The 26,399-nt window shown below is 55.5% G+C and overlaps 2 protein-coding genes across 7 annotated transcripts in view; both read left to right on the forward strand.

Annotated features, from left to right (window-relative positions):
* Window positions 1-9,209: 9,209 nt before the first annotated feature.
* Window positions 9,210-19,298, forward strand: PPP1R1B (protein phosphatase 1 regulatory inhibitor subunit 1B). Of its 2 annotated transcripts, none has more exons than XM_017497298.2 (7): window positions 9,210-10,259; window positions 11,953-12,013; window positions 12,305-12,327; window positions 12,733-12,808; window positions 16,314-16,520; window positions 18,288-18,395; window positions 18,485-19,298. In XM_017497298.2, the coding sequence occupies exons 1-7, from the start codon at window positions 10,179-10,181 to the stop codon at window positions 18,532-18,534; spliced, it is 606 nt and encodes a 201-aa protein (XP_017352787.1). In that variant the 5' UTR covers window positions 9,210-10,178; the 3' UTR covers window positions 18,535-19,298. The 2 variants fall into 2 exon arrangements, with proteins under 2 accessions (XP_017352787.1, XP_037583286.1); XM_037727358.1 differs by lacking the exon at window positions 9,210-10,259 and adding an exon at window positions 11,283-11,378.
* A 448-nt stretch (window positions 19,299-19,746) lies between these two features.
* Window positions 19,747-26,399, forward strand: part of STARD3 (StAR related lipid transfer domain containing 3) — a 25,051-nt gene continuing 18,398 nt past the window's right edge. For 4 of the 5 annotated variants that reach the window (XM_017497291.2, XM_037727359.1, XM_017497293.2 and 1 more), the window contains exon 1: window positions 19,747-19,917. The gene's annotated coding sequence lies outside the window, so the exon portion shown is untranslated. The remainder of the gene's footprint in view (window positions 19,918-26,399) is intronic. The other variant, XM_037727360.1, reaches the window with a different exon arrangement.

Here is a 26,399-nt window from a genome sequence, read left to right on the forward strand (position 1 = left end):
TACTATACTAATTAGTTCTGTGGTATTTGCGAGTAATAAATCATTGGATGGGAGCGAGGAAGCTGGAGACCTGGCCCATTTTCATTCTGCATAAAATTTTAATGGTCTCTCTGGCTGATCCGGGACGGCAGCGCGCGGAGAGGCTCTTAAAGGGCCAGTGGCGGCGGGAAGGGGCAGCGGTGGGAATCGCCAGTGATCCCGGCGGGGACTGGAGCCCTGGACCGGCTTGGAGATGCGGCCTCACGTTCTGCAGGGGCCATCTCCGGCGTGCAATGGCTTTTGGCCCCCACTCTGGGGCTCAGTGTCTTCCCGAGTGGCTTCTAAGGAGAAAACCTGGGCGGGGACCAGGAAGCTGAGCTCGGATTCTTTAATAAAGGAAAGAGTTCTAGGAGATGTGAGAGGCCGGTGCCGAGGCTTTGGGGCCCCAGGTAGCCTGGGAGACAGGAATGAAGACTCCATCTCCTGGATGGCTGAGTAAACTGAGGCACAGGTCAGGCCAATCTTAGCTCCCGCCCCTCTTCTCCCGAGGGGAGGGAAGCTAGAAGGATGTTCTGGGTCATCCCAGCCTTTTCTTGTATCTGATGGGGGCCACAAGGTTGGGGGTGCCTCCAGCTTTCCCCTTCCACATGATCAAACCGCTGCCCCGCCCCCATGGGCACCAGCTGGCACCCTGGCAGAGTAGTCCTGGGCTTGAGTGGGCCCTGGGGACCCTGCTTTATTTCCAGGAGGTAGTCAGGACCCGGGCACAGGGAGGGGGCTGGCTGCTTTGCAGGGCCATTGACTGGGGGAGGCAGAGGGAACCGGTTGTGCACATGCCAGGGTCTAGGAGGATGCCAGAAGTGCCAGAAGTGGGTACACTGAAGAGGTGGGGACTGTGGGCTTGTCCTGAGCCGGGATTCCCCGTGCCAGGGTCTCCAGTCTGGTTCTGCTCACCCTCCAGCCTTCTGCCATCAAAAAGCCCCTGGACGAGGCACAGCCTAAGGAGGGTCACTGCTCTAGTGGGGGCCGATGATAATGACAGCAACTAACAAGACTATTAACTGAGCAAACATTTATTTAGCTGGAGAACTGTTCAGCGAGCTCTAGGTGCTTCACGACCCCCGAGTGACACAGGTTCTGTTAACAGTCTCCGTTTTAAGGATGGAGAAACAGGTGCACATGAAGGTTAAGCAACCTGCTCAAGGTCACCCAGCTGTGAGTAGTGGAGTGGAGTTTCAACCCAGACGGTCCAGCTCTGGCATCTGGGTTCCTTCCAGCACACCACCTCTCGCCACCACCATTTCTGCATCTCCTGCTCTGAACCAAGTCCTGTGCTAAGAACATCATGGACAGTATCCCATCCAACTCTTGCGGCAACCCCAGAAGGTAGGTTCTGGGATTATCTCCATATGGAGCTCCAAGGCTCAGAGAGGTTGAATAAGTTGTTCTGGAACACACAGGGAGGATGTGGCAAGGCCACACTCACACCCGGCCTGTGCGAGGGCAGAGTCCAGCAGAGTCCCCCAGGCCTTCTGATCCCTCCCCATCTCTGTCCCTGCTGGAATTTCAGCCTCTTGGAAGAGCAGGAGGGCATCTCAGCAGCCCTGCTGACTAGAGAAATGGAAGGGCTGGGCTGGGCACAGTGGCTCATGCCTGTAATCCCAGCATTTTGGGAGGGAAAGATGGGTGGATCAGTTGAGGTCAGGAGTTCAAGACCAGCCTGGCCAACATGGTGAAATCCCATCTCACATAAAAATACAATAAAGTCAGCCAGGTGTGGCGACATGAGCCTGTAGTCCCAGCTACTTGGGAGGCTGAGGCAGGAGAATGGTTTGAACCCAGGAGGCAGAGGTTGCAGTGAACCAAGATCACACCACTGCACTCCTGCCTGGGTGACAGAGCGAGACTCCGCCTCAAAAAAAAAAAAAAAAAGAGAGAGAGAGAGAGAAATGGAAGGGCTTTCAGTTAGGTGGTGTGGTGGGGAGAACTTGCTTCTTGAAAGGTGGGGGCTCTGGGAGCTGTGCTGTGATGGAAACTTTTCCTCCTTTCCCAGAAACAGGCCAAGGAAGGGCCATGGCTGTGTAGTGGGGGATGTGTGGGGATGGGGGTGGAGGGATGGGGGAGAACAGAAGAGCCCAGAACGATAAAGCCTCATGAGGACCACATAACCTAGGAATCCTGGTTGGGTTTTAAAAATTTTGTCCCTGATAGGCCGGGCACGGTAATCCCAACACTTTGGGAGGCCGAGATGGACAGATCACTTGAGGTCAGGAGTTTGAGACCAGCCTGACCAACATGGTGAAACCCCGTCTCTACTAAAAATACAAAAATTAGCCGGGTGTGGTGGCGGGTGTCTGTATCTCAGCTACTTGGAAGGTGGAGTCAGGAGAATCACTTGAACCCAGGAGGCAGAGGTTGCAGTGAGCCAAGATCGCTACCACTGCACTCCAGCCTGGGTGACAAGAGCAAGATTCTATCTCAAAAAAAAAAAAAAAAATTGTCCCTAGCATTCCTACCTGCCCCCCCACCCATTTGCCCTGGAAATCCCTTGGGCATCCCCACCCCAAGAACTGCTATTTGGGTTTCCTATTTGGGTTTTTCAGGACCTTCGGCCTCCAGCAGAGGGATGAGAAGATAATATTAAGCATCATTTTGTAATAAATCACTTTTTTTTTAAACTGTGGGCTTATGAGCATCAACTTACTTAATTTTTACAATTCTGTTGTCATCCCCATTTTATGAATGGAGACACCAAGGAAGGAAAGGTTAAATGACTTAGCTAAGGTCACACAGCTAGTAAGTGGTAGAATTGGGACTTGAACTTCAGAGCTGGGGTGCTTCATCTCCCTGCTTACTCTGAGCTTGTGACTACAGGGGCATGGCCAGATTGACCCCTTGCCCAGCAGAGTCAGGGATCATGGTGGCAGCTGGCCTTTCACCCTGGGTGCCTTTGGAACTTGCAGTTGCAAGGAGAAAGAAGAGTCCTCAAGCCTGCAGTTCACATGGCTGGCCCCACCGCACATCCCCACGTGGATTTTTCATGCCCCCCTGCCACTTTTTTTTTTTTTTTGAGACTGAGTTTCACTCTTTTTGCCCAGGCTGAAGTGCAATGGTGCAATCTCGGCTCACCAAAGCCTCCACCTCCCGGGTTCAAGCGATTCTCCTGCCTCAGCCTCCTGAGTAGCTGGCATTACAGGCATGCACTACCATGCCTGGCTAATTTTGAATTTTTAGTAGAGACAGGGTTTCTCCATGTTGGTCAAGCTGGTCTTGAACTCCCCACCCCAGTTGATCTGCCTACCTCTGCCTCCCAAATTGCTGGGATTACAGGCATGAGCCACTCCACCTGGCCTATGGCGCCTTTTATATGCTAGTAGAAGCTGGGCAAAGTGAGTGTTCAGGTGGCCCCAATCCCTCCTCATCAGGGCGTCAGGACGGGTGGGCACTGGGAGCTCCAGAGCAGGATGCTATCCCAGCATCCCTTGCCCCCCCCCCCAGCCCACTCTTGAGAACACAGTAGGGTCAGGGAGTGTGTTAGCATCTGTCAGGGGGCCCACCCTGAAATGGAACACTGGGATTCCCGTGCTCTCAGGGTCCCCTTACCTCCCTGTGGCTCAGGGGAACTTTTCCAGGTAATCTGGACACCCTCATCTTCCGGAACTAGAGAAACCCTTGACTCCCACTTTCCGGACCTGGAATTTGGGTGGGGTGCGGGGGTTGTGGAACTTAGGGAGGGATGGCCCTTGGGCTGCAGCCCGTTAGGAAGGAAAACCCATCCCTGTCTTAGCACTCCATTGAAGACCAGAGAAGCTGGGTTCATCGGGGTCCACCCCCCCCCCCAGGATGCCCAGTTTCTGGGTGAATGGGGCAAGAGGGAAAGGTTGGGGGAAGAAAGCAGGAGGGGCAGGCTGGCGGCTCTGAGCTTCTCCATGCAGCCCCCGGGGCCGGGTGCCTGGGCAGGAGGACGGGGCAGAGCAGCTGCTGGCGATTTATTAAGCAGTCACGGAAAAATTGGTTTATAAATTAACAGCTGTTTTAACTTTAGGGCCTCTTCTTCAGGGAATGGAAGCAGCCGACTGGACCGGGATTGGAGTGTGTGTGAGGCTTCTGGAGGGAGTGGGAGGAGGCGGGCTCCAGCAGCTGGCATTCTTCAGGGGCAGCCTCAGCTGGCACCTCGGGGGCACCAGGCAGTGGCCAGAGCAGGGGGTCTCCAGGTGCCGGGGGCTGAGGCTGCCCCCGCTGTGGGCTGCAGCTTGCTCTCTTCTCAACAACCTCCCAGCTCCCACCTGGGGGCGCCAAAGGGCACAGATACTGCTGTACTTGTTTGTGCCACCAGAGGGCAGCCTCCACACATCGATTTCTGCAGCTCCTGAGATCGGTCCAAACGCGAGGGACTGAGCAAGAGAGGGGCCCGCTGCGGCGCGTGCAAGCGATCTTCCACGCGTCCGTCCTGAATGTGTTAAAGACAGCAGTAAAGAGGGAGGGCTTTGGGCAAAAGCTGCTGAACCTCTCAATCTAATAGCCTCATCTGTGAATTGGAACGATACTAGCAAGGATTAAATGAGAGTGCATAGGAAGGGCCTAGCCCGGTGCAGAGGAAATGCTTCATATATGCCACCGTTGTTGATTTCTGACTCATGTCTTCATCTATTCATTCATTCCTCAAACCATCCTCTCGGCATCATGCAGTGCCTGCTGTATTCTGGGTACTGTGGCAGGTCGGTGATGATGTAAAGAGAGATGGCAGCAGGGGCGGTGGCTCACGCCTGTAATCCCAGCCCTTTGGGAGGCCGAGGCAGGAGGATCACTTAAGCCCAGGAGTTTGAGACCAGCCTGGGTAACAAAGTGAGACCCTATCTCTACAAAAAATAAAAAATAAAAAAATTAGCTGGGTGTAGTGGTGCACATCTGTAGTTCCAGCTACACAGAAGGCTGAGGCAGGAGGATCGTTTGAGCCATGATGGCATCACTGCACTCCAGAGCAAGACCCTGTCTACAAAAAAAAAAAAAAAAAACACACACACACAATTCCCATAAATTATAGGTTAGATAAAGAAAATGTGGCACATATACACCATGGAATACTATGCAGCCACAAACAGGATGAGTTCATGTTCTTTGCAGGGACGTGGTTGAATGTGGAAACCATCATTTTCAGCAAACTAATGCAAGAACAGAAAATCAAATACCACATGTTCTTACTCATAAGTGGGCGTTGAACAATGAGAACACATGGACATCGGGAGGGGAAATCACACACTGGGGCATGTTGGTGGGTGGTGAGGTAAGGGAGGGATAGCATTAGGAGAAATATCTAATGTAGATCATAGGGTGATGGGTGTAGCAAACCACCATGGCACGTTTATACCTATGTAGCGAACCTGCACTTTCTGCACATGTACCTCAGAACTGAAAGTATAATAAAACATAAATGAAATTTTTAAAAAAAGGTGAGAAAGACAAGTATCAAAATAGTGTGTTAGGTTATGACACACCAACAAAGGGAGAAGGGAGATTGACTTGGTTGGAGCAAAAGCAACTGTTCTGGGAGATAGAAACATTATATATCTGTATTGTGGTGGTCAAATGCTATATAAATTCCCAAAATCTCATTGAAATGTATATTTAACACTTTATTGTATGCAAATTGTAACTCAACAAAGCTGATTCAAAAAAAGCACCTAAGCACCAATGTGAATTTACTGAATGGGCAAAGGGATGGACGATGGGTGAATGAATAAATGAATGAATGAGTGCCTGTGCAAATGAGTGTCTCAGATGGTTGTCCATCTATCCTGGTGCCACCACTGCTCCTGCTGAGGGTGTCCTTGCCCTCTCCTCTTGGGTCCATGGGATTCCCCAGAGGATGTGGGCCTTGGAATTCCTCTTCCTCCTCTGTCCCCACTCCTCCCTTCCCTCAAGGGCAGGGAAAGATGGCTCAGTGCTCCCAGCCAGCACTCCTCGGCTCTTCTAAGGGTGCTTCCTGGGGCTTCCAGGGCCTCCCTTCCAGCTGCCACATGCCAACTCAGCCAGCTCCGGCTCAGTTCTGAGGTGCCAAGGTCACAGGTGTGATGCCCAACTCCAGACCTGCAGTGCCAGCAGCAGCTGCCCAAACCCTGGCCGACTCTGCCACCTGCCGGCTCTTTCCCGAAGAGCATCCAGGGAAGCTGAAACCTCGGTCAAGGGCTACCAGGAACCCTGCCCTGGCAGGGACTTTATTTCTCCTCCTGTTGAATCATCACAGCCACCATATGAGGTGGGTTCTGAAGCACAAGGACACTGAGGTACAGAGAGAATCTAGGAAATGTGTCCAAGTTCACACAGTAAGTTACAGACCTGAAATTCCTACCCAGGGCTGGACTTCCCAGGTGATATGTCCAGGTAAACACACCTTGCTTGGGAGGAGCAGGGGACAGGTCCAAGTGTCCCTCCTCCCCTCAGCCCGGGAAGAGGGCAAAGGCCTCACACCACCCTCCCAAGTTTTCCCTCCAGAGGTGAATGCAGGGCCTCCAGCAATGGCGTGAAGATACATTATGGGAAAGACACGCCTCAAAACAGCACGCTCAGACCTATGGTACATTAACAGACATCCTGCCATAAACGTTTTTGGCAGTCCAAGTAGAAAGACCCACAGTTCAATCAGAGTTAAGTCAAACAAGGTCTTAAATTTGTTCTTTGGACCCAACCGCCTGTGCTTCTAACTCAAGAATAATAACCAAGGAGTGGCATATTATTTTTACATCTTATTTGCATATGATTAATTCTAAGTTAAAGTGAATGCAGGGCACCCTGGCCCCTTGCTTCTCAGCGCCCTCCCACCCCTATCCTGTGTGCCTGGCCACCTCCTCCAGCCCTGGCCTGCCGGGCTCCACTGTCCCCAGAAGCCCTTCCCAACTCCTTGCCCCTGCCCACCCCTCCCCCAGCTCCCAGGAGTCCCATTCCCTTCCTCCTCTGTCACCCACGCAGCCCCCACCACCTGGCCGCCCACCTGAAAAACTTTTCCCCAAGTTCTTGAGAAGTCGCGTAGGATCCAGGAGAGAAAAATCAAAGTAATAAAACCTCATTTAATTCCTAACGGAGGGCAGAGCTGCGAGCTGCAATTATCTTAATGCTGAGCTATTTTTACTCTCTCTCCATCTCTGTCTTCTGCCTCTCTCGGCTGTGAGGCTCGCTCTCTCTCCCTCTCTCTCTCTGCCTCCCTTTGTCTCTTTATCTCTCCTGTGTTTTCTGTCTCTCTTTGCTTTCCCCTCCCTCCACTCTAATCTCTCTCTCACATCCTGTCTCTGTGGAGTCTCTTCGTCCTCCTTCCTGTCTGTCCCCCGTGTCTGTCCCTCTGTCAGCCAGTCCTCCCCACCCTTCTTGGCCCCAGGATTTAGATGCCAGAAGTGTGGGTGTCTGGGCACAGGCTGGGGGAGATGAACAAGACCCTCCCTCTGCCCACAAAGACCTCATCTTCCAGGTCCAGGGAGGCTTCCCTGCCCGCATCTCCCTTCTCAGCTGCCCAGCCTGGGATCCAGGGAATGTTTCCTAATGTGGGGTCTCCCGGAGCTCCAGTACGTTCAGCAGATCCTCTGTAAATAAGCCCTCCTGCCGGGCGCGGTGGCTCAAGCCTGTAATCCCAGCACTTTGGGAGGCCGAGGCGGGTGGATCACGAGGTCAAGAGATCGAGACCATCCTGGTCAACATGGTGAAACCCCGTCTCTACTAAAAATACAAAAAATTAGCTGGGCATGGTGGTGCGTGCCTGTAATCCCAGCTACACAGGAGGCTGAGGCAGGAGAATTGCCTGAACCCAGGAGGCGGAGGTTGCGGTGAGCCGAGATCGCGCCATTGCACTCCAGCCTGGGTAACATGAGTGAAACTCCGTCTCAAAAAAAAAAAAAAAAAAAAAAAAAACAAGCCCTCCTGCTCAAATGGGGCTCAGCTGCCATGTTCCCTGAGGCCTTTTCAGCCCCGATGAGCCCTGAGGTGCAACTGGTGGTGAAGCCTCCGTCTCCATCCTTTCATCACCCTTCCAGATGTCCTTTGTCCTCTTCATCCCCATGATCCTTCCTAGCACTTGAAGCCAAAAGTCCATTCCCCACCTCTGCCCACCCAGTGGCTGTTCAGGCCACTGCCTGGGCCATGCCCTTCCCATATCCCTTCTTCCTTTCAGGACCTCCTTATTTACCTTCCCAAGGCACTGCCAAACTGGCCTTTGCCACTCCCCACCACACCCATCTTCGACAGAGGTTCTGGGCCAAGCCAGAGGCTACCAGAGGTGCGTACACCCCTGGGCCCACAGCTTGGCATCCAGCTGTTTCCCAAAAAGCATCTAAGTCAACAAACACACGGGGACTTGAGCCAGGCCTGGCGCCGGCCGACGTGCAGCTGGGTGGCCAGGACATCCCACTCCTATGGGCAGTCCTCTGCCCCTCCTGCCACCCTTTTCCTCACCCCAGAGCGGGCCCTGACCCCATTTCCAGAAGATTCCTCTGGCCTTTCACTCCACCAAGGACCCAGCTGCTGGGGCTGGGAGAGGAAGGCTGCAGACGGATTGGGGGTACGGAGGGCTCCTGGTGGTTCCAGGCCTGAGAGTGACCAGGAGAGAGGATGCCAACAGAAAGAGAGCCCCAGGAAGACACGCTGTGTACACGCACCCTCTCAGCGCTAGACAGAGGCATTCAGACCCTCTGCACAGCCCCACAGGGGGCAACAGCAGCTCCCACAAAGGCACCCAAGGCCCGGACAGATAGACAGGGACTTTCTACCCACAGGGCCAGCTCCTCCCATTCCCCCTCTAGAGACACACACAAACACCTCTAGAGAGAGAGAGGCTCACACCTGTCTCCCCCAGCCCTGCTTCTGAATGCACCAAACTCACCCACGTGATGGCACGTGTACAGGCAGCCCTCAGACCCCCCAACTCTGGGCTGGCCCTGTCCTCCCCACCCCATTGGATCTGGGGAGGAAAGACAGGAGCCACGTGAATCCAGGGTACATCACGGCAGGGCGCCTTCCCCTTCTCCCTCCCAGGAGTGCGCACACATCCACAACCTCATACCCCAGCGTCTGCAAGGCGGGAGCTGTGGATACCGTCCCCCCACCTGCTGCAAGCCTGCGCACTCCTGCCCATCACCTTGACAGCCTCTGACATCCTCCCCCACACCCACACCCTCCCTCGTACACACGCAGTACTCCCACTCCCTGCCACTCACACCTGCAGCTTTGACACTCTGACACACTTACACAGACGCACTCACACCACACCGAACCCCAACACGCACACTCCCCGGCTATGGGCACCACAGGCCCCTGGCTCTCCCCTGCACACTCTCCCTGCCAGATGACTGACACGTGTCCTCCCACACATAACTCGGTCACACTCGCTCCTTTTCCAGGACACCCCCATTCACCGCGTGACAGGCTGGTACTCTCCCCACGACCTCACAGGCCTCCCTGAAACTCCCAGTGCCAGGGCCACGAAGGGGTTAAAGCCAGAGTCCTGCCTCCCCGCTGCTCCTCTCCCCCTCACTCTCCCCCCTTTATCCTCTCTGCTGGACTCCATCAATAATGCAGCTTCAAGTTCTGGGGAGACCGCAGGGGGCCCCCCCCCAGCCGGCTCCAGGGGCCTTGGCTCCAACTCCCACCCTCCTCCCAACCCCAGGAGAACACGATTCTCCGTGCTCATTGGCCACTTTCTCCTAAGCCCTCCCTCCGAGCGCCCGGGCGCCAGTCCCAGGCGGAGGGGACTGGCTGGGGACCCCAAAGCCGGGACCCGAGGGGTGAGTCGGGCAGAGGCACAGAGACAAACAGAGAGGAAGAGAGGCTGAGGGAGGGAGGTGGAGAAGGGCGGGAGAGGCAGAGAGAAGAGACACGCAGAGACACTCAGGAGAGGAGAGACACTCAGGAGGGGACAGACATCGAGACGCAGAGACACCCAGGCCGGGGAGCGCGAGGGAGCGAGGCACAGACCCGGCGCAGCAAGCGCGGCGGGCGAGCCCCGATCCCAGAGAGCCAGGGGGCGCGCCCAACCCGGGCGCCGACCCTCCTCCCGCTCCCGCGCCCTCCCCACGGCAGGCGCGGTATTTTTATCCGTGTGCGAACAGCTCTCCTCCTCCTCCCGCGGCACAGCCAGCCGCCTGCGCGGGGGAGCCAAGCACCTACTGCCGCTGGGACCCCGAGTCGCGCGCTCCAGCCCGCCACCTGTCCCGCGAGCCATGGACCCCAAGGACCGCAAGAAGATCCAGTTCTCGGTGCCCGCGCCCCCTAGCCAGCTCGACCCCCGCCAGGTGGAGATGGTAAGGGTCCCGCGCCCCACCCCCGCAGCGTCCCCGACACACCCCGCGGGGCTTCTCGGCGCTCCGGGGGCGCTGCCCAGGCCGGATGGGCCTGGTGGTGGGGGCGCAAGGAGACCCGGGCTCTGCTTCGGCCAGGGCGCGGAGCGGGGCCGCGCGTGAAGTTCGCTGGAGACTCCTGCAACTTTTTCCCGCGGCCTCAGTCCCGATCCCGGGGGCCACAGAGTTCCCCGCAGTGAGGCTGGGGGCGCTGGGGTCGGGCGGATTCCAGCCCGGCCGGGAGTGGGGTGGGGATGTCCTTTGGGCCCGGCACTGTCCCCAAAGGCTAGTCAGTCTTCTAGGCTACCACCGGTACCTCTCCGCCTGGCCCCAGCCCAGAGCTGGTCAGATGTGAGCAGCAGTGGACACTGACCTTGTCACACAGGGCGGGAGTGTGAGGCGGCCACCGGGTGACCTCACTGCCCTCCCCCTCTCTAGTCCCTGCCTGTGTGCCTGGGCTGGGGTCGCCAGAAGCTGGCTCTGACCTGTGTCTGCTGTCAGGCCTCGTAGCCCCAATCCCAGAAAGGGAAAAGTGACCAGTCATCATAAAGCCAGACCTCTTCCCACAGACTACTGAGTCCTTGGGGGGCCTTCTGGGGGGCTGAGGGGCTTCCAAAGGTTGGGGAGTGCTGTGACAGAGGGCTCCACTCCCCATCCCCAGTGGAGCAGGGGTCACTTGTTGCTGAGATGCAGCTGGCTCCCCACTGAGCAGTGACCAGGGGGCCAAGTCATTTTGAGGGGTGATAGAGCACAGGGGGTGCAGTCCTGGGCCTCAGCAGCTTTGGGTCTGGAGGGTGGCATGGGGAACTTGGCAGGGAAGGTGGCAGTTTCAGCTTAACTTACCTGGTTCTCTTTGTGCATTTCCCTGGAGCTCGACAGGGACCTAATTAACTAACAGTTGGTCTGATTGCCAAGCTGGGGGGTGGGGGTGCAGTGCTGGGAGTGCTTAGCACCCGCCTCCCCTCATTCAGCTTGGCTCATGTAGCAAGGAGGGCAACTTTTCATTTCTCACAAGGACTGGGTGAAGAGTTCTGCAGTCTTCCAGAGACTGGCAGAGGGGCCCAAACCTAGGACCCCAGAGAGGTCCCCAGGCCCCTTTGGGTCCCTGAGCCTCAGCTGGAGGTGGGGTGCTTGCAGTGCTCTGGCTCAGCCTCCTGAAAAGCTGGATCCAGTTTGTTTGGAGCCCTTGAACTGACCTTAGGTGGGCAGGGCCACGTGGGTGCCATGGCCTGTGGGGCATCTTCCCCAGAGGGCCCAGCTCTGGCAGCTGGAGCTGTAGCCAGCTTTGGATTCTAAAGTCTGATGTTTTCAGAAACTGGGGAGAGGAAGGCCTTGGTGGGAGAAGATAGAAAGGAGGTATCTGCTCTGGGGTAGCCATGGAGTGGCACAGGAATGGGATGGGGGTCAGTGACTGGGGTTTTACTTGTCCTTTGTACTTAGTGTGCTGTGTGGCCTTTAGCACATTGCTAAACCTCTCTGAGCCTTGCTTTTTCTCCTCTATAAAATGAGGGGGTTACGTGAGCTACAGAGTTCCTTTTGGCTCTGACAGACCTTGATTCAAAGGTTCCCTGGGGACTCCAAAGCACTGTTTGTTCCCTGCTGCCTGGGGGTGGGGGTGGGCTGCAGGTGTCTCTCACCCCTCCCTCCATCTCCTTAGATCCGTCGCAGGAGACCAACCCCTGCCATGCTCTTCCGGCTCTCAGAGCACTCCTCACCAGGTAGGCCCCTTCCCCGCCCACTTAGCCTTGGCCGAATCCTAGCCTTCCTGGGGGCCCTGCCAAAGTCCCATGAATAGGAGCCAGAGCTGAAGGCTGGGGAGTGGGTAAGGTCTGGGAACCCAACTCTATTGGGTTTATTTATTGACATGACACCTCCCAGCCCCAGGAGGGAGAGGGCACACTTTTCTTGTTCCCAGAGATTGAGACCTTGGGGAAAATAATCGGCTTCTTTCTCTCTCTCTTCTCTCTTCCTCCTCCCTTGATTCATATGGCTTTGGTGGCCTTCCTCAGAAGAGGAGGCCTCCCCACACCAGGTGAGTTTCCTGGGGCAGCTGGAAGGATGGATGCCTGGGCCCTTTGGGTTGGGGTGGATGGGTGCCTGCAGTGCCAACCAACAAGTATGGGGTGCCACTCAGGAGGACAATTAGCATATTAATGGGCGCTCCTCTGAGAGTGCCTCATGCCAGGGTGCTCCAGCAGATCCTCCTCTGCTCAGACTCAGAGTGGGAACTCCAGGACCTAGAGTCCTGCCCTAAGCCAGGCACGGCTTATGGGGACCCTCCCAAAGCCACAGGATGGGGAGGCTCAGCCTAGGTGCGGGATCCATTAGCAGAGGCTAAATCAGTCTGCTTGGGTTGCCATGGGTGGGATGGAATGGAGGGAGGGTGAAGGGAAGGGAGCTCTGCCGAGCTCCTCTAACTTGGCATTTCCCCTGGCAGAGAGCCTCAGGAGAGGGACACCACCACAAGTCGAAGAGAGCCAACCCCTGTGCCTACACACCCCCTTCACTGAAAGGTACTATACCCCCACTGACCTGCCTGGCTACCCCCTTGATCCCTGGAACTGGGCAAATGCTGGGGGAGCTTTTGTTAGTGGAGTGGGACTGCTCGACACACACAGCCCGCTGTCAGCATGGTGGAACGACCCAATGTAAAGACCAATTCTTTCTCAGTCTGGTCTTGCAATACACAGGAGCCCCAGGCTGCAAAGGGCAGCTGTGGGCCTTAACATCGCATTGTGGGCTTGAAAGAAAAGAGATGGCTGGCCCAAGAAAACCAGCAGGTATCCTCGTGGAGGGGACTCCATCTGCAGCTCCTCTTCACCAGCCTGTGCTGGATCACCCCTCACCCCTGTTCATGGGGGGGCACCTTCCCCTGTGGGCTGCACCCCTGCCCTCCCCTCCTATTTGCATCCCATTTGCACAGATCTATAGACTGGTCTACTCTTTCCTGCTTCCCTTTCTCCATGGAAAAGCAAGCCATTCCTTTTGTACACACTTACTGAACACCTAGTATATGCCAGGCCAAGTTGGTGGGCACTGCGCAAAATAAGACGAGTCAGATTTGGTCCCTGCCCCCTTGGGGCTCTTTGCCTTGAAGGGTCAGGGAGGGGCCAAGTAAGGTGGCTCATTCCCGTAATCCCAGCGCTTTGGGAGACCAAGGTGGGAGGACTGCATGAGCCTAGCAGTTTGAGACTAGCCTGGGCAATACAGTGAGACCGCCATCTCTACTTAAAATTTAAAAAGTGAGTTAAGCATAGAGGTGCACATCTGTAGTCCCAGCTACTTGGGAGGCTGAAGCAGGAGGATTGTTTGAGTCCAGAAGTTTGAGGCTGTGGTGAGCTATGATCACACCACTGTGCTCCAGCCTGGAATACAAAATGAGATCTTGTCTCAAAAAAAAGAGGGGGTCAAGCAGGGTACACAAAGGTGTTTAAGTTTGGATTTGAAGAATCATAGGAATTTAACAGGCAGGCAAGGGCATCCAGGTCCAGGAAGAGGGAAGAAGTAAGCAGAGAGGAAACTGGAGTCGGAGGCGGACTTTGTAGCCAACCTGGAGGAGACTTGGTTTCTGGCCAGGGAGCTGGGGGGATATACCTGAAGGAGATTGGAGGGCCTCTTCCTAACGAAGCCCTGATGCCTACCAACCCCACCTCCACTCCTGCCTGGGGCTCTTCCTGCCTGGCCAGCCCCCTCTATCCCACAGAGGTGGGAGGGAGTGCTGCCTGAAGAGTGTGCTGGGAACTGCTTTGGGGGAGGGTTTAATAAGTTCCCAGCACAGCCAAGGTCAACAGGTGTATCTGTCAGCCCACTTGCCAGGGTTGGAAACAGAGAGGACAGGCTGGGAAGGGAGGAGAAAAGGCCAGGGGTTATTTATCTTCCCCCAGGATAGGAAAATGAAGGGTCAGAGCTGCAGCAAGTGGGCAGCATGGCTCAGCACCTGCAGGGCTGTGAGGAAGGGCCCCAAAGCAGGCATGAGGGAGAAATTGGCAGTTTCTCAGGAGAGAATTTAAGAAATCCCTCTCCCTTCCACCTTGGGCTTGGTGGGGAGAGGCTGGGTGGATGTGAGTGGAAGACCTGGGCTCTTGACTGTGCGCATGGGGGCGCAGGCCGGGATGAAGATGTTAGGGCCAGGGCGCTACCATGCACCTCAAAGTGGCCAAAAATGTGCACCCACCCTATTGTCCCTTTGGGCCTCATCTTAGGGAGTCCAGGTGAGTGGAGGCAGGGAAGAGGAAAGGGATCAGGAGAGGGGTGGCCAGTCTGGGGCTAGGCTGGGGACCTCCAAACTGAAGAAGGGAGACTTGGGCTGGGGGGAGTTCAGGGCTCCACAGATGGGGGCAGAAATGGAGGCAGCCTGGAGGGAGGGATGGGGAGACCCCAGAGAGCCCAGGAGGCACGAGGGAGGTGGGGGAGGTGAGGGAGGCTCACGGGGCACCAGCACAGGCGCTGCACACACCTTCTGTTGTCACTGCGGCTCACGAACTGAACTCTCCTCCCCCGCTGGGGGAGAAGGAAGCGGAAGCTGCCCAGGCTGCCACCTGCTTCCCTGCCTTACCCTGTCCCCCACAGCCCTCATGGACCGTTCTCTACCAGGAGGGCACTGTTTTGTAGGCTTCAGTCCATTTGTGGGCAAGGGAAGGTGTCTGGCAGGGCTGGGGGTTGTCACGGAAGAATCAAGGGTCCTGGAGAGAGGGCACAGCACCAGGTCTCAGCCTGAGGAGTTGTGCTCCAAGGCCGGAGCTCTCATACTTGGCTCAAGATGAAGCTCTGCCTCATCCCCAAGGTCAGGGCAGGGCGATTTATTGTGCTTTTATTGCCTGGATAGCTTGCCCAGAGCCAGCAGGAGGTACTGGGCTGGGAGCTGGGGGCTGGGTGGGGCAGCAGGCACATACAAAGCACCCTCTGTGCCTGTCTCCGAGTTGGCAGGAGCATGGCACCCTGCTTGCTGTGCCGGAGGTTTCCAGCCTGGACCTACCCCCTGGGCCTTCTGAGGGGAGGTGACCAAGAAGGAGCTGCAGCAACTCCCCATCCCCCTGCCCCCAGCCCCTCGTCAGTGTCTTGTCTGTCTGTGGCCTGTGAACTTTGTGTTCCATATGCTCTAAGATTCTACCACCTTCTGCAGCCTCTCCTCAGTGGGCCTCACCCTCTGCCACCCTCCAGAACCCCTGGCCCTGGCCCCTTTCTCAAACCCCCTGTTCCTTTCCATCTTTTGGAAACTTCTCTCCAGCTGTCCACACTGTTCCCTTCCCAGCCTTATCTGAGCAGGTCTTTGGGGGCTGGGGGGTTGCTTTCTAGGTCACCGCGGAGGGAGCTGGGAACCTGGGGATGTGGGTCAAGATTGTGGGGGCCGCATCTGAGCACGCCACATCCCAAGGCGCACACTGCACTGGCTGCAAACTATGATGTCCTCGGCCTCAGAATTGTTCTGTCCCTTGGAGCCTGGGGCAGGAGTATGTGGGTTGGCATCTATGACTGGGCAGTGCCAGGGAGCGGGGACTGTGCACTGCATAAGAGGTAGGATCAGGGTAAGCAGTGAGCCCTCAGCAAGCTGGGCACCCCTCAGAAATGGAAAGCGGTGAATCCCCAGGCCCTGGCCCATATGCCCTGTGCCTTCTGCCTGGGCTTGAAGCTGGGAGACACTGTCTCCAGTATTGGGTACTTGGCAAATCAAGCTCTCCAGCCAGAGAATGTTAAGCTGCTGTTGTGCCTGCCTGGTCTTGCCCAGCCTGGCCCCCTATGGTGTTGGGGAGCAGCCTGGTGGTAGCCTCCTGGGGGCTAGCATCTTGGGACAGCTTAAGATTGAGCCAAACGTGATCAAATCTACCCCTGGCTGCCTCTGCCCTGGTCTGACCCCCATCAGGCTGACATGTAACCTTTGGGTTTTGAACTTGAGCCCCTGAGGGGATATTCTCTGCCCCAGGCCTATGGGAAGGAGGCTGGGGGCTGGGCCACAAACTCTCTCCAGATCCATGGCTTCATTTGGCTGACCCTTGTCTTCCTGGGTCCCCTCTGTGCCAGCTGTGCAGCGCATTGCTGAGTCTCACCTGCAGACTATCAGCAACTTGAATGAGAACCAGGCCTCGGAGGAGGAGGACGAGCTGGGGGAACTTCGGGAGCTAGGTTATCCAAGAGAGGAAGACGAGGAGGAGGAGGAGGAGGAGGATGAAGAAGAGGAGGAAGAAGAGGATAGCCAGGCTGAAGTCCTGAAGGTCATCAGGCAGTCTGGTAAGCTGAAGGGCCTATGACATGTGGGTTAGGTGTGGGTCCTCCTTGAGTACACTGAGACATCCCCTTCCAGTTCAGTGTCTCACACACGCAAACTGTAGCAACACCACTGGGCCTTGGGGTGCCTTGCACTTAGCCCTACCTGAGACATAGGCTTCCTTCATACTTAGCTCAGTCCCTCTCCCAATCAGGTTTTCCCTAATGTTTCCTCTTTTCCCTGAGAATTAAGGCCAAAGCTGTTTGGGGTTTGAGGCTAGAGCCAAAAAAGGACTTCCCACCTATGGCAGTAAGGGGACGTGAGGACGTTCAGGGATGGAGGACCAAGAAAGTCCAACACCGCTATCACCTGCAATTTTGAACCTAGGATGTGGTCTCTGCTGGGGTGCAGAGGGCTGCCTGATTTACCTGCCTTCTCCAGGACACCTGTCTCTCCCTCTTTTTCCTTCCTAGGATGGAGTGGGAGGGTGCCCTCTAGTGTCTAGATGTAGAATCTAAACTTCAAGAACCAACCTGTCTTCTGCATCTCCAACCTCCGCTGCCTGGGAGAGGGTCCAGGGAGGGACCTAATACCTGTAACAGAAGGCCTTGCAGCTGGATGTTCCAGATCCAAAACACTCCACAAAAGGTCCCAAGGCCCAGAGATTTTCTAGGCAGGAAGATTTCACCCCCTTCCATGGTTGTTTCTTCCATACCTGGCCACGGAAGGTGGTACCACATCTGTCCCTCCTAGGGCACATTAAACTTTTTAGTCTCATTATTTATGGTAATACTGAACAGTAAACCACCTCTGCTAGAAGCTGTCAGCTCTTCCGCACAAACAAAATGCCTTGGGCGTCTCGCCTGCATATGTGGCAGTGAGGGCACTGGTCATGGGAGCAAAAGCTGTTGCTGAGCTTCAGTCCCTTCGTGGGCAAGAGAAAGGTGGAAGAGCTGAATCAGTTTCTACTGAGACTCCCCCAAAACAGGTGGAAAAGGGGTGAGAGGAGGCTGTTCCCTCAGGAAAAGCAGCAGGTGGCTGGGCGCGGTGGCTCATGCCTGTAATCCCAGCACTTTGGGATGCCGAGGCTGGTGGATCACTTGAGGTCTGGAGTTTGAGACCTGCCTGGCCAACATGGCAAAACCCTGTCTGTAATAAAAATACAAAAATTAGCCAGCTGCTCGGGAGGCTGAGGCAGGAATCACTGAACCTGGGAGGTGGCAGTTACAGCCGGCCAGGATCGCACCACTGCACTCCAGCCTGGGCAACAAAGTGAGACTCCGTATCAATTAAAAAAAAAAAAAAAAGGCCAGGCATGGTGGCTCACACTTGTAATCCCAGCATTTTGGGAGGCCAAGGTGGGCAGATCACGAGGTCAGGAGATGGAGACCATCCTGGCCAACATGGTGAAACATTTTTTTTCTTAAAAAAAAAAATAAAATGCGGCAGGGCACCGGGTCAAATGTCAGGCCTATGATGGAGCAATATAAACCACCACAACTTCTAGTGGCTTCTGGGTGCTGGCGCTGGGCTAGGCAGGGTATTCACTATTATATCTTGTTTAAGATAATCTACTCAATTTCCCCTTACTATTTCCTTCAGAAAGGTACCAGCTGATTTATCTAAGCCACATGGCGAGTCACTGAGAGAGCTGTTCTAGCCCAGTGCCTTCTCCATGCTGCCATGATGCCCATGAAAGCTTAGCCTCAGCCATCAGAGACTTAGCTTGTACTTGAAGACAGCCAGTTAGATAAGCAGAGCCTGTCTTCTTATCCCCTCTTTCCCACCAGCTGGGCAGAAGACAACCTGTGGCCAGGGTCTGGAGGGGCCCTGGGAGCGCCCACCCCCTCTGGATGAGCCGGAGAGAGATGGAAGCTCTGAGGACCCAGCACTAAGTGGTGAGGCTTGGGAGTGTGGAATGGGGAGGCAGGGCTGGGATCTTGGTGAGTGGGGCCAGGCTCTGAGTCCCTCTCTGCTTGCCTTTCAGAGCCTGGGGAGGAACCTCAGCGCCCTTCCCCCTCTGAGCCTGGCACATAGGCACTCAGCCCTGCATCTCCCAGGAAGAAGTGGAGGGGACATCGCTGCTCCCCAGAAACCCACTCTATCCTCGCCCTGTTTTGTGCCCTTCCCCTTGCCTGCTAGGGCTGTGGCTTCTGACTTCTAGAAGACTAAGGCTGGTCTGTGTTTGCTTGTTTGCCCACCTTTGGCTGATGCCCAGAGAACCTGGGCACTTGCTGCCTGATGCCTACCCTGCCAGTCATTCCTCCATTCACCCAGTGGGAGGTGGGATGTGAGTCAGCCCACATTGAAAAATCCAGAAAACCGGGAACAGGAATTTGCCCTTCATAATTCTACTCCCCAGATCCTCTCCCCTGGACACAGGAGACCCACAGGGCAGGACCCTAAGATCTGGGGAAAGGAGGTCCTGAGAACCTTAAGGTACCCTTAGATCCTTTTCCATCCCCTCTTCTATGGAGGATTCCAAGTCACCACTTCTCTCACTGGCATCTACTAGGGTCCAGGACTAAGGCGTCTTTCTCCACAGCCTCAACATTTTGGAAAACTTCCGCTTATCACCCTTGCTCCTCCTGGGTCCCTGGAAGAGGGACTGGCAGAGACTTCTTTGTTGCGTTTCGTTTGTGCTTTGATGCCAGGAATGCCGCCTAGTCTATGTCCTCAGTGGGGCACATAGTGGGGGGCACTAGGTTTTCCTTGTCCCCCAGCTGCTCTGCCCCCTTCCCCTTCTTCCCTGACTCCAGGCCTGAACCCCTCCCGTGCTGTAATAAATCTTTGTAAATAACTGTGCTGAGACTTCTCATTCAGGGGAAGAGGGAGGAAAAGTGAGGTTAGGGGGCATCCTGACAGAAAAGGCAGGTGGTCAACCAAGGGTTAGGGCTTTGAGCCTACTGTCCAATCCTCTAGTCTAGGAGTCTTTCTTGCAGACAACAGGCTCGGGGCACTCAGAGGAAGAACCACAGAAATTCCAGCTCCTGCTTGGGATGGCTGAATGAAGCAGGGTGGGGTGGGTGGGGAAGTCCTTCCCGGGTAACTGTGGATTCCTCCAGTGATTCCCCCATTCTCACAGGACTACCCTCGGGAAATTCCCCTTTTTCCCTCAGAGCCAGGCCTGTGTGGCCTAATAACGACGGCCCTGGTCTCTTTCCCATTCCCCCTCTCTTAGGCAGGCACTTAAGTCTGACTCCGGCTGTCGCCTCCGCTTCGGTGCTGTGCCGGGGCTGGAGGCGGGGCGAAGGGGCGGGGCCGCAGGCGGACGCAAGTCCGGGTTAGCTCTGGGGGCGGACTTAGCGGCGGAAGTGGCGCCGCCGGAAGATCATCTTCCGCCCTGAGGCGCTACCGAGGCCGCGGAGCCGAATTGCGGCTGGGGCGGGAAGAGCCGGTGCGGTGGCTGACATGGAGTAGGTGGGTCCCGGAGCGCTCGCTGGAAGCTGGTGGCGTGCGAGGGCCGTCTCCCGCCGGTAGAACCCGCTTCCCCGCTCGTTGTCGGTGCTGGGTTCCGTCCGACCCTTCCCACACCCGCCGCGTCCCGGGTTCCGCCCCCTTCCTTTCCCTGGCTTTGGTCCGCCCCACACGGGTCAGGGTCTCCAGCAATGACCCTAGGCGACCCGGCCTAACCCGGGGGGCCCGGGGAGGGCGTTCGGGATCGCCTTCCAAAGTCTCCGTCTTAACTGAGGGGAGAGGCGAGGGAACGGTGTCTGGGTGTTGTGAGTACGGGCGGGTTTGGGGAGGGGTCGGGATCTGGGGTTAGAGGAAAACATCTACGCATTCCGGTAGCTCTGCGTCTCTGTCATCCCGTGACTCCCCAACTTCCTTTGGAAAAGGTCGTGAATAACTTCCTAACTGATATCAAAAGGGCCCTTTATTTATTTATTTATTTTTGTGGGACAGAGTCTTACTCTGTCACCAGGCGCCAGGCCGGAGTGCAGTGGCGCGACCTCGGCTCCCCGCAACCTCCACCTCCCGGGTTCAAGCAATTCTCCTGCCTCAGCATCCCGAGTAGCTGGGATTACAGGCAGTTGCCACCATGCCCAGCTAATGTTTTGTATTTTTAGTAGAGACGGGGTTTCACCATGTTGACCAGGATGGTCTCGATCTCTTGACCTCGTGATCCACCCGCCTCGGCCTCCCACAGTGCTGGGATTACAGGCTTGAGCCACCGCGCCCGGCCCAAGTCTTGAGTTCTTAGAGGTGCATATTACCATGGACGCTCGTTCTTATTGACACGTTCCCCCAACCCCCGATTTTGGCTTCCTCAGTCAGTGTCTCCTGGTTTTCTTCGTACCACTCTGATAGTCGGTCAGAGTCCCGTTTCACGTTCTCCTCTGTCGCCCAACCCCTCGCTTTGTACACTGAATCTCAGTGGTCTCATTTACCCCCACGGCTTCAGCTTTACACCAACTAAATACCCAGATCCACATCTTCAGCGCCACCCTTCCCTGGAGCTCCACGTTTACCCATCCAGCCGTCATTGGGACAGCTCTGCTTCACATGGAGCTCACTGGGTCCAAACTTGAACTGGTCTTTTCCGTGCAGATTAATTCTTCCTCTAACCCAACTCAGGCGGAAATTTGAGAATTACCTTACACTGTCTCTTCTTCTCTTTCAAGTCCCGCATCTTAAAAGTGACCTAGCACAGCCAACTTCCTGACCATCCTTCAAACCTGGGTCCACTCCATCTCTTGTTACCACGCTGTTGATGTATTGTCGACTTCCAGCACTCCAGCCCTGGCAGCTTGCAACCCAGTCTCCAAACTGTAACTCTTGTGATCTTTTTAGAATCACAAGCCTGGTGGTGTCGATTCCTTGCTGATAACCGTTTTCTGGCTTTCCATCGCCTATGAGCTGAACCCCTAGCACAATTTACACAGCTCTCTGTGATCTGACTTCTTCCCTAGTAGCCTCCTATGTGCACCCTAAGGTCCAATAATATGGCCCTGCAGCATGTACCATGCCTACACTTGCCGTTCATGTCTTCATGACTTTGCACACACCAGCCCCCCTGCTTAGAAACCTCCTGCTTCTCTTATCTGCTGGGCTACCTTCTACATGTTTTTCAGTGCAAGTAGCACTGCCTCCCCCTGACCCCCAAGGTTATTGCCCCTCTGTGTCCTTAGCACCCTGTCCATAATAGCATAGTCGCTGAGAATACAGACTCCTGCATCAGACTGCCTGGGTTCTGACCTGTTTTGTGACCTTGATGAAATCAGTGTCTCAATTTCCTCACTTGTAAAATGGAGGTAGAAATGTCCCTACTTCATAGAGTTATGAGAATTGAATGAAATATTGTATGTTTAGGTCTTAAACCAGTGCGAGGCACAAGAATGCTCAGTATGTTAAAGTGAGTCGGCTAGGTGCAGTGGCTCATGTGTAATCCCAGCACTTTGGGAGGCCAAGGCAGGAGGATCGCTTGAGGCCAGGAGTTTGCGAGTAGCCTGGGCAACATAGTGAGACCTCATTGCTACAAAAAATTTAAAAAGCTAGCTGGGCATGGTGCTATGTGTGGGAGGATCCCTTGCGCCCAGGAATTTGAAGTTACAATGAGGTATGGTTGTGCTACGGCACTCCAGTGTCGGGGGACAGAGTGAGATCCTATTTCTAAAATAAAAAGACAGTTATTACTATTTATATAAAGACAACACAGCGCACCAGTTATGATTTTTAATTTCATAAGTTGCCTGAGAATGGTCGATGTGGCTTACTGTCATTTGATAGAGCCTGGTTCTTTTTTTTTTTTTTTGAGACAGAGTCTTGCTCTGTTGCCCAGGCTGGAGTGCAGTGGCGCAGTCTCAGCTCACTGCAGCCTCCACCTCAAGCTTGGCTCTTTGTCAATTAATAACATGCTGGAGTCGAGGACACTGGGGGCAGGATCTGGATTTATTGAGTGAAGATTCAAGAGTGAAAAAGGCCCAGACCTGGTCTGCTTGGAAAAGCCAATCTGGAAATGTGTGCTTGTTACATGACAAGCATTAAATCTGGAGAAATGTACACAGAGTTCCTGAGAATTCGAGGGAGAGAAAGGCCAGGGGTGGCTTCTGAGAAGCTGGCAGTTAATGGGGGCTATAAATCGAGGGGAGGATTTTACCAGAGGGAGGCAGAGGCTGGAGTGGGCTCAGAGATCAGAAAGCTGGGTCCTCTGAACAGAGCTCCAGTAGGTTGTGGGGGCATAGGGGAACAGGGGAGACGGAACTGAGGAAGACAGAGGCAGCGTCCTCTGTTGAGGTTGGTGATTCCTTTCCTGTGTTGGCCTTGAGGAAGTGTCGCTTGACTTGGGAGCCAGCAGGGACCATGCCTGGGGGGAACTATGCTCTGGAGGCCTAGTACCTGGTGTTTGGGGCCAGGCCCCCTGGGAAGGGTCATTGTGCATGCCTTTGGGCTGGGCCTTCTTTTGGAGCTCTTTTGCCTGCCTGGAATGCCCACCATCCTTGCCTGCCCTGAGAGATGCTGACTTCAAGGCCAGGGTCAGATGGCCCCTCCTCCCCGTGGCTTTTTTGACCTCACTCATTCCAGCCTGGGTCAGATGATCCCTTCTCTGCGAGCCCACGGTCCTTTGTTCATTCCTCCCTGAAAGCGCTGATCACAGCGTGGTATTATTTATCTGCCAGTCTTCCTCACCAGACCCAGAATCCCTGAGGGACCAGAACAGGGTCCTGTGGCCCCTAGGCCTTGCACTGTGTCCCGCACGCTGTAGGCCCACGGGACCTGTGTGTTGCATTATTTTGAGCTCTCACACAGCTAGACCTGTTAAGGGAGAGCAGTGCAAAAACCCAGCACACCTGGCAGCTTGTGCTTGTTCCACTGAGTGGTAGAGCCTGTTGGCTCCACTTTACAAATGAGAAAGCTGAGGTTCAGGGGAGGTAAGGTCACGGTCACTCAGCAGGGATTTAAAGAACTGTCTCCTGACTCCAGGTCTGCATGTCTCCCAGAAACTGCCTTGGCGTCCCAGCCTCCAAGGGGGCAGCTGCCATATCAGTGGGACGAAAGATAAGTAAGTTTCCCTTTTCCTGGCTGAGGAGAGGCTAATCCTGGCCTTGTCCAGGCAGGGCTGGTGCTTGGAGGGTCCTGTGCTGAACCGCCCCCCCCACCGCCTCACCTCTCCTGTCCCTCACCCTATGGGGGCCTTTTCATGAGAGGGCTGAGATCTCTTCTGGAAGATGACTGGCCCTTTCCAGACTCACCTTGGGAACTTGGTGTATGTAGCAGCACGAAGGGGGCCGGTGGGGCCTGACTCACTGGCCTCTGAGTGGGTCATGTCATGAAATCACAGAGCTGGGGGTATCCCTGCTCTGATTCACAGGGCCTGGCACAAGGGGGAAAGGAGGCGAGCGGATCTCAGTGTGTTAGCGTATTCCTATACACGGTGCCCTCAGAGCCTCCCCGGGCAGGGGGAGGAGTGTGTGGTGGTGAGTCTTGTTTCTGTTTGGCTTAACTCTTCCTCTTCCACTTCCCCAGAAGGAAACGAGAAGCAAGGCAGGCTTTGGCCTAGGATCTTATTTGTCATTGTAGCTGTGTCCTCTTCTCCCTACACCGCCACTTCTCCAGGGGATTTCCCAAACCCTCTGTGGAGGGCTACAGTAGGGCCAGTAAGTCAAGCGTCCCGAGGCTGATGGCATGCGCCAGTAAACCCTGAATGTGCCATCCTCGCCAGGCACAGTGGTGCACGCCTATAGGCTCAGCTACTTGGGAGGCTACTCCCAAGTTTTTGACTCCACAACTGATGCCCAACTCCAAATCTGCACCCTTTCCCCTGTTCCAGGGTGGACGTTACGGATCCACAGACTGGCTAACTTACTAGACCTGTACTGTGGCCAGGCACTGTGGCTGTGACTTGGACCTCAAGGGCTTAGAACAGATGGCCTTGAGATATCTAGCTGTGATAAGTGCTGACCCAGAGTTCTGAAAGGTTAGGAGAGCCTGGAGGGTGAGGAGAAGCTCTGTCCATCAGGTGACATTTGAACTAGTCTCTGAAGGGCCAGGGTTCTCCCGAAGGAAGGAGGTCATTCCAGAATGAGGAGACAGGGAGCCGACCGAGGTCATGGGCCATGGTGTGTCCTGGGAATAGCCAATGGTCAGCAGAGTAGAGAGGGCAAGTGTTGACCCCCATAGCAATAGAGGAGTGCTGGGATCTAGAGTCCTCCCTTCTTTACCTTCCCCTGTTATCAATGACTCATTGTTAACTCACCTTGAGTCTTCTCCCTACAAGTCAGGCTCAGGGAGGGGAGCAGGCAGCCTGTCTGAGGCCCCCAAGGAAACCAGTTCCCCTTGCCTTCTTGTGGAGGGAATGCCTGTGCTCTGGGCAGGGAAGACCCTGCAGTGGGTGTGCCCTGCTCTGTGCAGGGAGGGGTGGCTCTCCAGGCTGGGGTTGGAGTCCAGCTCCAGGAGAGGCAGCCTGGGCAGGGAGGGGCAGCTCCCCGGGCTGGGCGTGAGTGTCCACGTGTACCTGTGCACGTGCTGCTGTGGGGAAGGGTGTAAATGGCAGTTCAGTGCATTTCCTGGAAATCCACTATGAGCCTGGTACAGTTCTGCTACTGGGCATGTAGCAGTGAGTGAAGCATAGGAAGTACCTGCTCTCATGGAGTTTGCATTCCAGTGGGAGATGATGGGCAGTAAACACAGACCAGTGAATGGGTCCTATGTCAGGGGTAACAAGTGCTGTGAAGAATGTAGCAGGATAAGGCATGCAGGGCGGGGGCTAAATCGGGGCTCAGGAATGGTCTCTCCAAAGGGACATTTGCATAGAGACCTCAGTGTGAGAGAGCAAGCCATGCAGAGACCTGGGGAGGAGCACCTGTCAGAGCAGCAGGTGCCAGGACCCTGGACAGGGAACACGCTTGATGTGTCCATGGGCAGTGAGGGACCAGTGTGGCTGGAGTAGAGGGCTTGAAGGGAAGAGGAAAGGGGAAGAGGAGGGCTTGTAGGCTAGGGTGGGGACTTCAGCCTTTATTCTGGGAAAGCCGTTGGAGGTTGGGGCGCTGGAGAGGTGTGTCCTGGCTTTTAACAGGATCCCTCTGGCTGCTGTGTTGAGAGCAGGCTGAAGGGGTGAGGGCAAGGAAGAGTGGCAGTTGAAGGTGATGGTCTACACAGGGTGACGTGGTGGTGGGTGAGCATTGGGCAGATACTGGCTGGATTTTGCAGGAAGAGACTGCAGGAATTGCTCATGGTTCTGATGTGGAAGGGAGGTGTGACCAGATGACTTCTGAGCCCAAAGAGGGCCTCTTGTCACCCTGTCCCCTGGCTAGCAAGGGCTCTTGCAGGCAGCAACATTCATACTTAGAAGGTCCCAGCCTGGCATGGGGGAAGCCTGGGGTCGGCTCCACTCTGCCCCTTCCTGGCTGGGGACTGTGGGCAGCTCTTGTTCCCATGAGTCGTCACGGCAGCTTCTGGGAGGGGCGTGAAGCATTAAGGAGATGCTGTCTGTGGGTGCCACTGTGGGCCACTGCCGGCTGGATCTGTGTCTTCTGCACCGGCCCATCTGGATGCTAGGCAGCCTGTCTGGTCTGCTGTCCTGTGTTCCCCTAACCAGCTCTCTCTGGGCCAGCCAGCAGCAGGACATGGACCAAGGCCAACCTCCTCCACACCCAGGGCCTCTGCCTTCTACCCTCTGTGGAGTCTGTGTTAACCTGGCATTGACAGGGCTGCTTGCATCAAAATAATCCGAGCTCTGGCCTGAAGCCATCTCACCAGGCAGTCAGAGCTCAAGACTCTCTTCCAGGCTGGGCGCGGTGGCTCAAGCCTGTAATCCCAGCACTTTGGGAGGCCGAGGCGGGTGGATCACGAGGTCAAGAGATCAAGACGATCCTGGTCAACATGGTGAAACCCCGTCTCTACTAAAAATACAAAAGATTAGCTGGGCATGGTGGTGCGTGCCTGTAATCCCAGCTACTCGG

Source organism: Cebus imitator, unplaced genomic scaffold (genome assembly GCF_001604975.1).
Source record: "Cebus imitator isolate Cc_AM_T3 unplaced genomic scaffold, Cebus_imitator-1.0 Scaffold228, whole genome shotgun sequence".
NCBI lineage: Eukaryota > Metazoa > Chordata > Mammalia > Primates > Cebidae > Cebus > Cebus imitator.

What these genes read in the sequence shown, in the direction of transcription:
- PPP1R1B (XM_017497298.2), top strand. Translation starts at nt 10,179, where the DNA reads ATGGACCCCAAGGACCGCAAGAAGATCCAGTTCTCGGTGCCCGCGCCC. An exon ending in CTCAGAGCACTCCTCACCAG is followed by an intron (nt 12,014 to 12,304) that starts GTAGGCCCCTTC and finishes GGCCTTCCTCAG; the next exon opens with AAGAGGAGGCCTCCCCACAC. An exon ending in TGAGGACCCAGCACTAAGTG is followed by an intron (nt 18,396 to 18,484) that starts GTGAGGCTTGGG and finishes CTTGCCTTTCAG; the next exon opens with AGCCTGGGGAGGAACCTCAG.